Genomic DNA, 15,660 nt, shown 5'->3' on the forward strand with positions numbered 1-15,660 from the left:
TCCTGGTAGTGCAGTAAGGAGATGCAGAGGAAGTGTGGGGGTGGGAACGCAGTGTGTATCTCGTTAGTTACCCTGCTGACGAGGGATAGGGTCTTGCTCTCCTCCTGGTAGCGCAGTAAGGAGATGCAGAGGGCGTGTGGGGGTGGGAACGCAGTGTGTATCTCGTTAGTTACCCTGCTGACGAGGGATAGGGTCTTGCTCTCCTCCTGGTAGCGCAGTAAGGAGATGCAGAGGAAGTGTGGGGGTGGGAACGCAGTGTGTATCTCGTTAGTTACCCTGCTGACGAGGGATAGAGTCTTGCTCTCCTCCTGGTAGCGCAGTAAGGAGATGCAGAGGAAGTGTGGGGGTGGGAACGCAGTGTGTATCTCGTTAGTTACCCTGCTGACGAGGGATAGGGTCTTGCTCTCCTCCTGGTAGCGCAGTAAGGAGATGCAGAGGAAGTGTGGGGGTGGGAACGCAGTGCATCTCGTTAGTTACCCTGCTGACGAGGGACAGGGTCTTGCTCTCCTCCTGGTAGCGCAGTAAGGAGATGCAGAGGGCGTGTGGGGGTGGGAACGCAGTGTGTATCTCGTTAGTTACCCTGCTGACGAGGGATAGGGTCTTGCTCTCCTCCTGGTAGCGCAGTAAGGAGATGCAGAGGAAGTGTGGGGGTGGGAACGCAGTGTGTATCTCGTTAGTTACCCTGCTGACGAGGGATAGGGTCTTGCTCTCCTCCTGGTAGCGCAGTAAGGAGATGCAGAGGAAGTGTGGGGGTGGGAACGCAGTGTGTATCTCGTTAGTTACCCTGCTGACGAGGGGTAGGGTCTTGCTCTCCTCCTGGTAGCGCAGTAAGGAGATGCAGAGGAAGTGTGGGGGAGGGAACGCAGTGTGTATCTCGTTAGTTACCCTGCTGACGAGGGACAGGGTCTTGCTCTCCTCCTGGTAGCACAGTAAGGAGATGCAGAGGAAGTGTGGGGGTGGGAACGCAGTGTGTATCTCGTTAGTTACCCTGCTGACGAGGGGTAGGGTCTTGCTCTCCTCCTGGTAGCGCAGTAAGGAGATGCAGAGGAAGTGTGGGGGTGGGAACGCAGTGTGTATCTCGTTAGTTACCCTGCTGACGAGGGACAGGGTCTTGCTCTCCTCCTGGTAGCGCAGTAAGGAGATGCAGAGGAAGTGTGGGGGTGGGAACGCAGTGTGTATCTCGTTAGTTACCCTGCTGACGAGGGACAGGGTCTTGCTCTCCTCCTGGTAGCGCAGTAAGGAGATGCAGAGGGCGTGTGGGGGTGGGAACGCAGTGTGTATCTCGTTAGTTACCCTGCTGACGAGGGATAGAGTCTTGCTCTCCTCCTGGTAGCGCAGTAAGGAGATGCAGAGGAAGTGTGGGGGAGGGAACGCAGTGTGTATCTCGTTAGTTACCCTGCTGACGAGGGACAGGGTCTTGCTCTCCTCCTGGTAGCGCAGTAAGGAGATGCAGAGGAAGTGTGGGGGAGGGAACACTGTGCATCTCGTTAGTTACCCTGCTGACGAGGGACAGGGTCTTGCTCTCCTCCTGGTAGCGCAGTAAGGAGATGCAGAGGAAGTGTGGGGGTGGGAACGCAGTGCATCTCGTTAGTTACCCTGCTGACGAGGGACAGGGTCTTGCTCTCCTCCTGGTAGCGCAGTAAGGAGATGCAGAGGAAGTGTGGGGGTGGGAACGCAGTGTGTATCTCGTTAGTTACCCTGCTGACGAGGGATAGGGTCTTGCTCTCCTCCTGGTAGCGCAGTAAGGAGATGCAGAGGAAGTGTGGGGGTGGGAACGCAGTGTGTATCTCGTTAGTTACCCTGCTGACGAGGGACAGGGTCTTGCTCTCCTCCTGGTAGCGCAGTAAGGAGATGCAGAGGAAGTGTGGGGGTGGGAACGCAGTGTGTATCTCGTTAGTTACCCTGCTGACGAGGGACAGGGTCTTGCTCTCCTCCTGGTAGCGCAGTAAGGAGATGCTCTTCATTAAGTCGGCCCCGAGGATGAAGTTCTTAATGCTGATCATCTGATGGATATATAGCTGGGTGTCGATGAACGCCATGCCAGTCAGATCATTGTCCTTCAGACTCCACAGGAAGATCTGGGGAGGACAGAAGGTCATGTGACTCAATATAAATCCCTTATACACCGTATCATGTGACCACTACTCCAGCGTCACGTGATTCACTGTACCCCTAAATCCAATGTACAGTGTCATGTGATTCCCTACAATCTCCCCTCCAGGGGGAGATACAGGTCACGATATACCCACCCACTTTAAGAGTCAAGTAGGAGGACTGTGCGTGGTGTGATGTGTGCGTGGTGTGATGTGTGCGTGGTGTGATGTGTGCGTGGTGTGATGTGTGCGTGGTGTGATGTGTGCGTGGTGTGATGTGATGTGGTGCGTGGTGTGATGTGATGTGGTGCGTGGTGTGATGTGATGTGTGCGTGGTGTGATGTGATGTGTGCGTGGTGTGATGTGATGTGTGCGTGGTGTGATGTGATGTGTGCGTGGTGTGATGTGATGTGTGCGTGGTGTGATGTGATGTGTGCGTGGTGTGATGTGTGCGTGGTGTGATGTGTGCGTGGTGTGATGTGTGCGTGGTGTGATGTGATGTGTGCGTGGTGTGATGTGTGCGTGGTGTGATGTGTGCGTGGTGTGATGTGTGCGTGGTGTGATGTGTGCGTGGTGTGATGTGTGCGTGGTGTGGTGTGATGTGTGCGTGGTGTGGTGTGATGTGATGCGTGGTGTGATGTGATGCGTGGTGTGATGTGATGCGTGGTGTGATGTGATGCGTGGTGTGATGTGATGCGTGGTGTGATGTGATGCGTGGTGTGATGTGATGCGTGGTGTGATGTGTGCGTGGTGTGATGTGTGCGTGGTGTGATGTGTGCGTGGTGTGATGTGTGCGTGGTGTGATGTGTGCGTGGTGTGATGTGTGCGTGGTGTGATGTGTGCGTGGTGTGATGTGTGCGTGGTGTGATGTGTGCGTGGTGTGATGTGTGCGTGGTGTGATGTGTGCGTGGTGTGATGTGTGCGTGGTGTGATGTGTGCGTGGTGTGATGTGTGCGTGGTGTGATGTGTGCGTGGTGTGATGTGTGCGTGGTGTGATGTGTGCGTGGTGTGATGTGTGCGTGGTGTGATGTGTGCGTGGTGTGATGTGTGCGTGGTGTGATGTGTGCGTGGTGTGATGTGTGCGTGGTGTGATGTGTGCGTGGTGTGATGTGATGTGTGCGTGGTGTGATGTGTGCGTGGTGTGATGTGATGTGTGCGTGGTGTGATGTGATGTGTGCGTGGTGTGATGTGTGCGTGGTGTGATGTGATGTGTGCGTGGTGTGGTTTGTGCGTGGTGTGATGTGATGTGTGCGTGGTGTGATGTGATGTGTGCATGGTGTGATGTGATGTGTGCATGGTGTGATGTGATGTGTGCGTGGTGTGATGTGTGCGTGGTGTGATGTGATGTGTGCGTGGTGTGATGTGATGTGTGCGTGGTGTGATGTGATGTGTGCGTGATGTGATGTGTGCGTGGTGTGATGTGTGCGTGGTGTGATGTGTGCATGGTGTGATGTGTGCGTGGTGTGATGTGATGTGTGCGTGGTGTGATGTGATGTGTGCGTGGTGTGATGTGTGCGTGGTGTGATGTGTGCGTGGTGTGATGTGATGTGTGCGTGGTGTGATGTGATGTGATGCGTGGTGTGATGTGATGTGTGCGTGGTGTGATGTGATGTGTGCGTGGTGTGATGTGTGCGTGGTGTGATGTGTGCGTGGTGTGATGTGTGCGTGGTGTGATGTGTGCGTGGTGTGATGTGTGCGTGGTGTGATGTGTGCGTGGTGTGATGTGTGCGTGGTGTGATGTGTGCGTGGTGTGATGTGTGCGTGGTGTGATGTGTGCGTGGTGTGATGTGATGTGATGCGTGGTGTGATGTGTGCGTGGTGTGATGTGATGTGTGCGTGGTGTGATGTGTGCGTGGTGTGATGTGATGCGTGGTGTGATGTGTGCGTGGTGTGATGTGTGCGTGATTTGATGTGTGCGTGGTGTGATGTGATGTGTGCGTGGTGTGATGTGATGTGTGCGTGGTGTGATGTGTGCGTGGTGTGATGTGTGCGTGGTGTGATGTGTGCGTGGTGTGATGTGTGCGTGGTGTGATGTGTGCGTGGTGTGATGTGTGCGTTGTGTGATGTGTGCGTTGTGTGATGTGATGTGTGCGTGGTGTGATGTGTGCGTGGTGTGATGTGTGCGTGGTGTGATGTGTGCGTGGTGTGATGTGTGCGTGGTGTGATGTGTGCGTGGTGTGATGTGTGCGTGGTGTGATGTGATGCGTGGTGTGATGTGATGTGTGGTGTGATGTGTGCGTGGTGTGATGTGATGTGTGGTGTGATGTGTGCGTGGTGTGATGTGTGCATGGTGTGATGTAATGTGTGCGTGGTGTGATGTAATGTGTGCGTGGTGTGATGTGTGCGTGGTGTGATGTGTGCGTGGTGTGATGTGTGCGTGGTGTGATGTGTGCGTGGTGTGATGTGTGCGTGGTGTTATGTGTGCGTGGTGTAATGTGTGCGTGGTGTAATGTGTGCGTGGTGTGATGTGTGCGTGGTGTGATGTGTGCGTGGTGTGATGTGTGCGTGGTGTGATGTGTGCGTGGTGTGATGTGATGTGTGCGTGGTGTGATGTGATGTGTGCGTGATGTGATGTGTGCGTGGTGTGATGTGTGCGTGGTGTGATGTGTGCGTGGTGTGATGTGATGTGTGCGTGGTGTGATGTGATGTGTGCGTGGTGTGATGTGTGCGTGGTGTGATGTGTGCGTGGTGTGATGTGTGCGTGGTGTGATGTGTGCGTGGTGTGATGTGTGCGTGGTGTGATGTGTGCGTGGTGTGATGTGTGCGTGGTGTGATGTGTGCGTGGTGTGATGTGTGCGTGGTGTGATGTGTGCGTGGTGTGATGTGATGTGTGCGTGATGTGATGTGTGCGTGGTGTGATGTGATGTGTGCGTGGTGTGATGTGTGCGTGGTGTGATGTGTGCGTGGTGTGATGTGTGCGTGGTGTGATGTGTGCGTGGTGTGATGTGTGCGTGGTGTGATGTGTGCGTGGTGTGATGTGTGCGTGGTGTGATGTGTGCGTGGTGTGATGTGTGCGTGGTGTGATGTGTGCGTGGTGTGATGTGATGTGATGTGTGCGTGGTGTGATGTGATGTGTGCGTGGTGTGATGTGTGCGTGGTGTGATGTGATGTGATGCGTGGTGTGATGTGTGCGTGGTGTGATGTGATGTGTGCGTGGTGTGATGTGTGCGTGGTGTGATGTGTGCGTGGTGTGATGTGTGCGTGATTTGATGTGTGCGTGGTGTGATATGATGTGTGCGTGGTGTGATGTGATGTGTGCGTGGTGTGATGTGTGCGTGGTGTGATGTGTGCGTGGTGTGATGTGTGCGTGGTGTGATGTGATGTGTGCGTGGTGTGATGTGTGCGTGGTGTGATGTGTGCGTGGTGTGATGTGTGCGTGGTGTGATGTGTGCGTGGTGTGATGTGTGCGTGGTGTGATGTGTGCGTGGTGTGATGTGTGCGTGGTGTGATGTGTGCGTGGTGTGATGTGTGCGTGGTGTGATGTGTGCGTGGTGTGATGTGTGCGTGGTGTGATGTGTGCGTGGTGTGATGTGTGCGTGGTGTGATGTGTGCGTGGTGTGATGTGTGCGTGGTGTGATGTGATGTGATGTGATGTGTGCGTGGTGTGATGTGTGCGTGGTGTGATGTGTGCGTGGTGTGATGTGTGCGTGGTGTGATGTGATGTGTGCATGGTGTGATGTGATGTGTGCGTGGTGTGATGTGTGCGTGGTGTGATGTGTGCGTGGTGTGATGTGTGCGTGGTGTGATGTGTGCGTGGTGTGATGTGATGTGTGCGTGGTGTGATGTGTGCGTGGTGTGATGTGTGCGTGGTGTGATGTGTGCGTGGTGTGATGTGTGCGTGGTGTGATGTGTGCGTGGTGTGATGTGTGCGTGGTGTGATGTGTGCGTGGTGTGATGTGTGCGTGGTGTGATGTGTGCGTGGTGTGATGTGTGCGTGGTGTGATGTGTGCGTGGTGCGTGGTGTGATGTGTGCGTGGTGTGATGTGTGCGTGGTGTGATGTGTGCGTGGTGTGATGTGTGCGTGGTGTGATGTGTGCGTGGTGCAATGTGTGCGTGGTGCGATGTGTGCATGGTGTGATGTGTGCGTTGTGTGATGTGATGTGTGCGTGGTGTGATGTGATGTGTGCGTTGTGTGATGTGTGCGTGGTGTGATATGATGTGTGCGTTGTGTGATGTGTGCGTGGTGTGATGTGATGTGTGCGTGGTGTGATGTGTGCGTGGTGTGATGTGATGTGTGCGTGGTGTGATGTGATGTGTGCGTGGTGTGATGTGTGCGTGGTGTGATGTGTGCGTGGTGTGATGTGTGCGTGGTGTGATGTGTGCGTGGTGTGATGTGATGTGATGCGTGGTGTGATGTGTGCGTGGTGTGATGTGATGTGTGCGTGGTGTGATGTGTGCGTGGTGTGATGTGTGCGTGGTGTGATGTGTGCGTGATTTGATGTGTGCGTGGTGTGATATGATGTGTGCGTGGTGTGATGTGATGTGTGCGTGGTGTGATGTGTGCGTGGTGTGATGTGTGCGTGGTGTGATGTGTGCGTGGTGTGATGTGATGTGTGCGTGGTGTGATGTGATGCGTGGTGTGATGTGATGCGTGGTGTGATGTGTGCGTGGTGTGATGTGTGCGTGGTGTGATGTGTGCGTGGTGTGATGTGTGCGTGGTGTGATGTGTGCGTGGTGTGATGTGTGCGTGGTGTGATGTGTGCGTGGTGTGATGTGTGCGTGGTGTGATGTGTGCGTGGTGTGATGTGTGCGTGGTGTGATGTGTGCGTGGTGTGGTGTGATGTGATGCGTGGTGTGATGTGATGCGTGGTGTGATGTGATGCGTGGTGTGATGTGATGCGTGGTGTGATGTGATGCGTGGTGTGATGTGATGCGTGGTGTGATGTGATGCGTGGTGTGATGTGATGCGTGGTGTGATGTGTGCGTGGTGTGATGTGTGCGTGGTGTGATGTGTGCGTGGTGTGATGTGTGCGTGGTGTGATGTGTGCGTGGTGTGATGTGTGCGTGGTGTGATGTGTGCGTGGTGTGATGTGTGCGTGGTGTGATGTGTGCGTGGTGTGATGTGTGCGTGGTGTGATGTGTGCGTGGTGTGATGTGTGCGTGGTGTGATGTGTGCGTGGTGTGATGTGTGCGTGGTGTGATGTGTGCGTGGTGTGATGTGTGCGTGGTGTGATGTGTGCGTGGTGTGATGTGTGCGTGGTGTGATGTGTGCGTGGTGTGATGTGTGCGTGGTGTGATGTGTGCGTGGTGTGATGTGATGTGTGCGTGGTGTGATGTGTGCGTGGTGTGATGTGATGTGTGCGTGGTGTGATGTGATGTGTGCGTGGTGTGATGTGTGCGTGGTGTGATGTGATGTGTGCGTGGTGTGGTTTGTGCGTGGTGTGATGTGATGTGTGCGTGGTGTGATGTGATGTGTGCATGGTGTGATGTGATGTGTGCATGGTGTGATGTGATGTGTGCGTGGTGTGATGTGTGCGTGGTGTGATGTGATGTGTGCGTGGTGTGATGTGATGTGTGCGTGGTGTGATGTGATGTGTGCGTGATGTGATGTGTGCGTGGTGTGATGTGTGCGTGGTGTGATGTGTGCATGGTGTGATGTGTGCGTGGTGTGATGTGATGTGTGCGTGGTGTGATGTGATGTGTGCGTGGTGTGATGTGTGCGTGGTGTGATGTGTGCGTGGTGTGATGTGATGTGTGCGTGGTGTGATGTGATGTGATGCGTGGTGTGATGTGATGTGTGCGTGGTGTGATGTGATGTGTGCGTGGTGTGATGTGTGCGTGGTGTGATGTGTGCGTGGTGTGATGTGTGCGTGGTGTGATGTGTGCGTGGTGTGATGTGTGCGTGGTGTGATGTGTGCGTGGTGTGATGTGTGCGTGGTGTGATGTGTGCGTGGTGTGATGTGTGCGTGGTGTGATGTGTGCGTGGTGTGATGTGATGTGATGCGTGGTGTGATGTGTGCGTGGTGTGATGTGATGTGTGCGTGGTGTGATGTGTGCGTGGTGTGATGTGATGCGTGGTGTGATGTGTGCGTGGTGTGATGTGTGCGTGATTTGATGTGTGCGTGGTGTGATGTGATGTGTGCGTGGTGTGATGTGATGTGTGCGTGGTGTGATGTGTGCGTGGTGTGATGTGTGCGTGGTGTGATGTGTGCGTGGTGTGATGTGTGCGTGGTGTGATGTGTGCGTGGTGTGATGTGTGCGTTGTGTGATGTGTGCGTTGTGTGATGTGATGTGTGCGTGGTGTGATGTGTGCGTGGTGTGATGTGTGCGTGGTGTGATGTGTGCGTGGTGTGATGTGTGCGTGGTGTGATGTGTGCGTGGTGTGATGTGTGCGTGGTGTGATGTGATGCGTGGTGTGATGTGATGTGTGGTGTGATGTGTGCGTGGTGTGATGTGATGTGTGGTGTGATGTGTGCGTGGTGTGATGTGTGCATGGTGTGATGTAATGTGTGCGTGGTGTGATGTAATGTGTGCGTGGTGTGATGTGTGCGTGGTGTGATGTGTGCGTGGTGTGATGTGTGCGTGGTGTGATGTGTGCGTGGTGTGATGTGTGCGTGGTGTGATGTGTGCGTGGTGTTATGTGTGCGTGGTGTAATGTGTGCGTGGTGTAATGTGTGCGTGGTGTGATGTGTGCGTGGTGTGATGTGTGCGTGGTGTGATGTGTGCGTGGTGTGATGTGTGCGTGGTGTGATGTGATGTGTGCGTGGTGTGATGTGATGTGTGCGTGATGTGATGTGTGCGTGGTGTGATGTGTGCGTGGTGTGATGTGTGCGTGGTGTGATGTGATGTGTGCGTGGTGTGATGTGATGTGTGCGTGGTGTGATGTGTGCGTGGTGTGATGTGTGCGTGGTGTGATGTGTGCGTGGTGTGATGTGTGCGTGGTGTGATGTGTGCGTGGTGTGATGTGTGCGTGGTGTGATGTGTGCGTGGTGTGATGTGTGCGTGGTGTGATGTGTGCGTGGTGTGATGTGTGCGTGGTGTGATGTGATGTGTGCGTGATGTGATGTGTGCGTGGTGTGATGTGATGTGTGCGTGGTGTGATGTGTGCGTGGTGTGATGTGTGCGTGGTGTGATGTGTGCGTGGTGTGATGTGTGCGTGGTGTGATGTGTGCGTGGTGTGATGTGTGCGTGGTGTGATGTGTGCGTGGTGTGATGTGTGCGTGGTGTGATGTGTGCGTGGTGTGATGTGATGTGATGTGTGCGTGGTGTGATGTGATGTGTGCGTGGTGTGATGTGTGCGTGGTGTGATGTGATGTGATGCGTGGTGTGATGTGTGCGTGGTGTGATGTGATGTGTGCGTGGTGTGATGTGTGCGTGGTGTGATGTGTGCGTGGTGTGATGTGTGCGTGATTTGATGTGTGCGTGGTGTGATATGATGTGTGCGTGGTGTGATGTGATGTGTGCGTGGTGTGATGTGTGCGTGGTGTGATGTGTGCGTGGTGTGATGTGTGCGTGGTGTGATGTGATGTGTGCGTGGTGTGATGTGTGCGTGGTGTGATGTGTGCGTGGTGTGATGTGTGCGTGGTGTGATGTGTGCGTGGTGTGATGTGTGCGTGGTGTGATGTGTGCGTGGTGTGATGTGTGCGTGGTGTGATGTGTGCGTGGTGTGATGTGTGCGTGGTGTGATGTGTGCGTGGTGTGATGTGTGCGTGGTGTGATGTGTGCGTGGTGTGATGTGTGCGTGGTGTGATGTGTGCGTGGTGTGATGTGTGCGTGGTGTGATGTGATGTGATGTGATGTGTGCGTGGTGTGATGTGTGCGTGGTGTGATGTGTGCGTGGTGTGATGTGTGCGTGGTGTGATGTGATGTGTGCATGGTGTGATGTGATGTGTGCGTGGTGTGATGTGTGCGTGGTGTGATGTGTGCGTGGTGTGATGTGTGCGTGGTGTGATGTGTGCGTGGTGTGATGTGATGTGTGCGTGGTGTGATGTGTGCGTGGTGTGATGTGTGCGTGGTGTGATGTGTGCGTGGTGTGATGTGTGCGTGGTGTGATGTGTGCGTGGTGTGATGTGTGCGTGGTGTGATGTGTGCGTGGTGTGATGTGTGCGTGGTGTGATGTGTGCGTGGTGTGATGTGTGCGTGGTGTGATGTGTGCGTGGTGCGTGGTGTGATGTGTGCGTGGTGTGATGTGTGCGTGGTGTGATGTGTGCGTGGTGTGATGTGTGCGTGGTGTGATGTGTGCGTGGTGCAATGTGTGCGTGGTGCGATGTGTGCATGGTGTGATGTGTGCGTTGTGTGATGTGATGTGTGCGTGGTGTGATGTGATGTGTGCGTTGTGTGATGTGTGCGTGGTGTGATATGATGTGTGCGTTGTGTGATGTGTGCGTGGTGTGATGTGATGTGTGCGTGGTGTGATGTGTGCGTGGTGTGATGTGATGTGTGCGTGGTGTGATGTGATGTGTGCGTGGTGTGATGTGTGCGTGGTGTGATGTGTGCGTGGTGTGATGTGTGCGTGGTGTGATGTGTGCGTGGTGTGATGTGATGTGATGCGTGGTGTGATGTGTGCGTGGTGTGATGTGATGTGTGCGTGGTGTGATGTGTGCGTGGTGTGATGTGTGCGTGGTGTGATGTGTGCGTGATTTGATGTGTGCGTGGTGTGATATGATGTGTGCGTGGTGTGATGTGATGTGTGCGTGGTGTGATGTGTGCGTGGTGTGATGTGTGCGTGGTGTGATGTGTGCGTGGTGTGATGTGATGTGTGCGTGGTGTGATGTGATGCGTGGTGTGATGTGATGCGTGGTGTGATGTGTGCGTGGTGTGATGTGTGCGTGGTGTGATGTGTGCGTGGTGTGATGTGTGCGTGGTGTGATGTGTGCGTGGTGTGATGTGTGCGTGGTGTGATGTGTGCGTGGTGTGATGTGTGCGTGGTGTGATGTGTGCGTGGTGTGATGTGATGTGTGCGTGGTGTGATGTGTGCGTGGTGTGATGTGATGTGTGCGTGGTGTGATGTGATGTGTGCGTGGTGTGATGTGATGTGTGCGTGGTGTGATGTGATGTGTGCGTGGTGTGATGTGATGTGTGCGTGGTGTGATGTGATGTGTGCGTGGTGTGATGTGTGCGTGGTGTGATGTGTGCGTGGTGTGATGTGATGTGTGCGTGGTGTGATGTGATGTGATGCGTGGTGTGATGTGATGCGTGGTGTGATGTGTGCGTGGTGTGATGTGATGTGTGCGTGGTGTGATGTGATGTGATGTGTGCGTGGTGTGATGTGATGTGTGCGTGGTGTGATGTGATGTGTGCGTGGTGTGATGTGTGCGTGGTGTGGTGTGATGTGTGCGTGGTGTGATGTGTGCGTGGTGTGATGTGATGTGTGCGTGGTGTGGTGTGATGTGTGCGTGGTGTGATGTGTGCGTGGTGTGATGTGTGCGTGGTGTGATGTGTGCGTGGTGTGATGTGTGCGTGGTGTGATGTGATGTGTGCGTGGTGTGATGTGATGTGTGCGTGGTGTGATGTGATGTGTGCATGGTGTGATGTGTGCATGGTGTGATGTGATGTGATGTGTGCGTGGTGTGATGTGTGCGTGGTGTGATGTGATGTGATGTGTGCGTGGTGTGATGTGTGTGTGGTGTGATGTGTGCGTGTGTGATGTGTGCGTGGTGTGATGTGTGCGTGGTGTGATGTGATGTGTGCGTGGTGTGATGTGTGCATGGTGTGATGTGGGTTGACTAGATGTTCCCTCGCAGGATCTTCCAGGGGTCCCCTCGTCTTCCCTTACCTTTTGGCCAATGGCGGTCACCAAGTAGCCATTACAGTGACACAGAGCCGTGACCGGACCCTTCTGCTCCTTCTCATACAGAACCTTGAACTTGTTCTTAGTGAGCGGCTGCCCAGGTTCTGGTACGACTTCAATGATATCCATAATCAGGATCTAACGAGGGAAAGAGAGAGATCACTTCAATGATATCCATAATCAGGATCTAACGAGGGAAAGAGAGAGATCACTTCAATGATATCCATAATCAGGATCTAACGAGGGAAAGAGAGAGATAACTTCAATGATATCCATAATCAGGATCTAACGAGGGAAAGAGAGAGATCACTTCAATGATATCCATAATCAGGATCTAACGAGGGAAAGAGAGAGATCACTTCAATGATATCCATAATCAGGATCTAACGAGGGAAAGAGAGAGATCACTTCAATGATATCCATAATCAGGATCTAACGAGGGAAAGAGAGAGATCACTTCAATGATATCCATAATCAGGATCTAACGAGGGAAAGAGAGAGATCACTTCAATGATATCCATAATCAGGATCTAACAAGGGAAAGAGAGAGATCACTTCAATGATATCCATAATCAGGATCTAACGAGGGAAAGAGAGAGATCACTTCAATGATATCCATAATCAGGATCTAACGAGGGAAAGAGAGAGATCACTTCAATGACATCCATAATCAGGATCTAACGAGGGAAAGAGAGAGATCACTTCAATGATATCCATAATCAGGATCTAACGAGGGAAAGAGAGAGATCACTTCAATGATATCCATAATCAGGATCTAACGAGGGAAAGAGAGAGATCACATCAATGACATCCATAATCAGGATCTAACGAGGGAAAGAGAGAGATCACTTCAATGATATCCATAATCAGGATCTAACGAGGGAAAGAGAGAGATCACTTCAATGATATCCATAATCAGGATCTAACGAGGGAAAGAGAGATCACATCAATGATATCCATAATCAGGATCTAACGAGGGAAAGAGAGAGATCACTTCAATGATATCCATAATCAGGATCTAACGAGGGAAAGAGAGAGATCACATCAATGATATCCATAATCAGGATCTAACGAGGGAAAGAGAGAGATCACTTCAATGATATCCATAATCAGGATCTAACGAGGGAAAGAGAGAGATCACTTCAATGTTATCCATAATCAGGATCTAACGAGGGAAAGAGAGATCACATCAATGATATCCATAATCAGGATCTAACGAGGGAAAGAGAGAGATCACTTCAATGATATCCATAATCAGGATCTAACGAGGGAAAGAGAGATCACATCAATGATATCCATAATCAGGATCTAACGAGGGAAAGAGAGATCACATCAATGATATCCATAATCAGGATCTAACGAGGGAAAGAGAGATCACTTCAATGATATCCATAATCAGGATCTAACGAGGGAAAGAGAGAGATCACTTCAATGATATCCATAATCAGGATCTAACGAGGGAAAGAGAGAGATCACTTCAATGATATCCATAATCAGGATCTAACGAGGGAAAGAGAGATCACTTCAATGACAGCCATAATCAGGATCTAACGAGGGAAAGAGAGAGATCACATCAATGATATCCATAATCAGGATCTAACGAGGGAAAGAGAGAGATCACTTCAATGATATCCATAATCAGGATCTAACGAGGGAAAGAGAGAGATCACATCAATGATATCCATAATCAGGATCTAACGAGGGAAAGAGAGAGATCACTTCAATGATATCCATAATCAGGATCTAACGAGGGAAAGAGAGAGATCACTTCAATGATATCCATAATCAGGATCTAACGAGGGAAAGAGAGAGATCACTTCAATGATATCCATAATCAGGATCTAACGAGGGAAAGAGAGATCACATCAATGATATCCATAATCAGGATCTAACGAGGGAAAGAGAGAGATCACTTCAATGATATCCATAATCAGGATCTAACGAGGGAAAGAGATCACATCAATGATATCCATAATCAGGATCTAACGAGGGAAAGAGAGAGATCACTTCAATGATATCCATAATCAGGATCTAACGAGGGAAAGAGAGAGATAACTTCAATGATATCCATAATCAGGATCTAACGAGGGAAAGAGAGAGATCACATCAATGATATCCATAATCAGGATCTAACGAGGGAAAGAGAGAGATCACTTCAATGATATCCATAATCAGGATCTAACGAGGGAAAGAGAGAGATCACATCAATGATATCCATAATCAGGATCTAACGAGGGAAAGAGAGAGATCACTTCAATGATATCCATAATCAGGATCTAACGAGGGAAAGAGAGATCACATCAATGATATCCATAATCAGGATCTAACGAGGGCAAGAGAGATCACATCAATGATATCCATAATCAGGATCTAACGAGGGAAAGAGAGAGATCACTTCAATGATATCCATAATCAGGATCTAACGAGGGAAAGAGAGAAATCACTTCAATGATATCCATAATCAGGATCTAACGAGGGAAAGAGAGAGATCACTTCAATGATATCCATAATCAGTATCTAACGAGGGAAAGAGAGAGATCACTGCAATGATATCCATAATCAGGATCTAACGAGGGAAAGAGAGATCACTTCAATGACATCCATAATCAGGATCTAACGAGGGAAAGAGAGAGATCACATCAATGATATCCATAATCAGGATCTAACGAGGGAAAGAGAGAGATCACTTCAATGATATCCATAATCAGGATCTAACGAGGGAAAGAGAGAGATCACTTCAATGATATCCATAATCAGGATCTAACGAGGGAAAGAGAGAGATCACTTCAATGATATCCATAATCAGGATCTAACGAGGGAAAGAGAGAGATCACATCAATGACATCCATAATCAGGATCTAACGAGGGAAAGAGAGAGATCACTTCAATGATATCCATAATCAGGATCTAACGAGGGAAAGAGAGAGATCACTTCAATGATATCCATAATCAGGATCTAACGAGGGAAAGAGAGATCACATCAATGATATCCATAATCAGGATCTAACGAGGGAAAGAGAGAGATCACTTCAATGATATCCATAATCAGGATCTAACGAGGGAAAGAGAGAGATCACATCAATGATATCCATAATCAGGATCTAACGAGGGAAAGAGAGAGATCACTTCAATGATATCCATAATCAGGATCTAACGAGGGAAAGAGAGATCACTTCAATGATATCCATAATCAGGATCTAACGAGGGAAAGAGAGAGATCACTTCAATGATATCCATAATCAGGATCTAACGAGGGAAAGAGAGAGATCACATCAATGATATCCATAATCAGGATCTAACGAGGGAAAGAGAGATCACATCAATGATATCCATAATCAGGATCTAACGAGGGCAAGAGAGATCACATCAATGATATCCATAATCAGGATCTAACGAGGGAAAGAGAGATCACTTCAATGATATCCATAATCAGGATCTAACGAGGGAAAGAGAGAGATCACTTCAATGATATCCATAATCAGGATCTAACGAGGGAAAGAGAGAGATCACTTCAATGATATCCATAATCAGGATCTAACGAGGGAAAGAGAGATCACTTCAATGACAGCCATAATCAGGATCTAACGAGGGAAAGAGAGAGATCACATCAATGATATCCATAATCAGGATCTAACGAGGGAAAGAGAGAGATCACTTCAATGATATCCATAATCAGGATCTAACGAGGGAAAGAGAGAGATCACATCAATGATATCCATAATCAGGATCTAACGAGGGAAAGAGAGAGATCACTTCAATGATATCCATAATCAGGATCTAACGAGGGAAAGAGAGAGATCACTTCAATGATATCCATAATCAGGATCTAACGAGGGA

General features: G+C 50.7%; 1 protein-coding gene across 1 annotated transcript in view; it reads right to left on the reverse strand.

Moving 5' to 3' along the window:
- Positions 1-1,895: 1,895 nt before the first annotated feature.
- LOC142475731 (cleavage and polyadenylation specificity factor subunit 1-like) overlaps positions 1,896-15,660 on the reverse strand; it is a 55,302-nt gene continuing 41,537 nt past the window's right edge. The window contains exons 9-10 of the mRNA XM_075581474.1: positions 11,809-11,961; positions 1,896-2,078 (exon numbers count right to left, since the gene is read on the reverse strand). Of these exons, the coding sequence (XP_075437589.1) occupies positions 11,939-11,961 (23 nt within the window). The 3' untranslated portion in view covers positions 1,896-2,078; positions 11,809-11,938. The remainder of the gene's footprint in view (positions 2,079-11,808; positions 11,962-15,660) is intronic.

The sequence above is a fragment of the Ascaphus truei genome, unplaced genomic scaffold, assembly GCF_040206685.1.
Source record: "Ascaphus truei isolate aAscTru1 unplaced genomic scaffold, aAscTru1.hap1 HAP1_SCAFFOLD_1346, whole genome shotgun sequence".
NCBI lineage: Eukaryota > Metazoa > Chordata > Amphibia > Anura > Ascaphidae > Ascaphus > Ascaphus truei.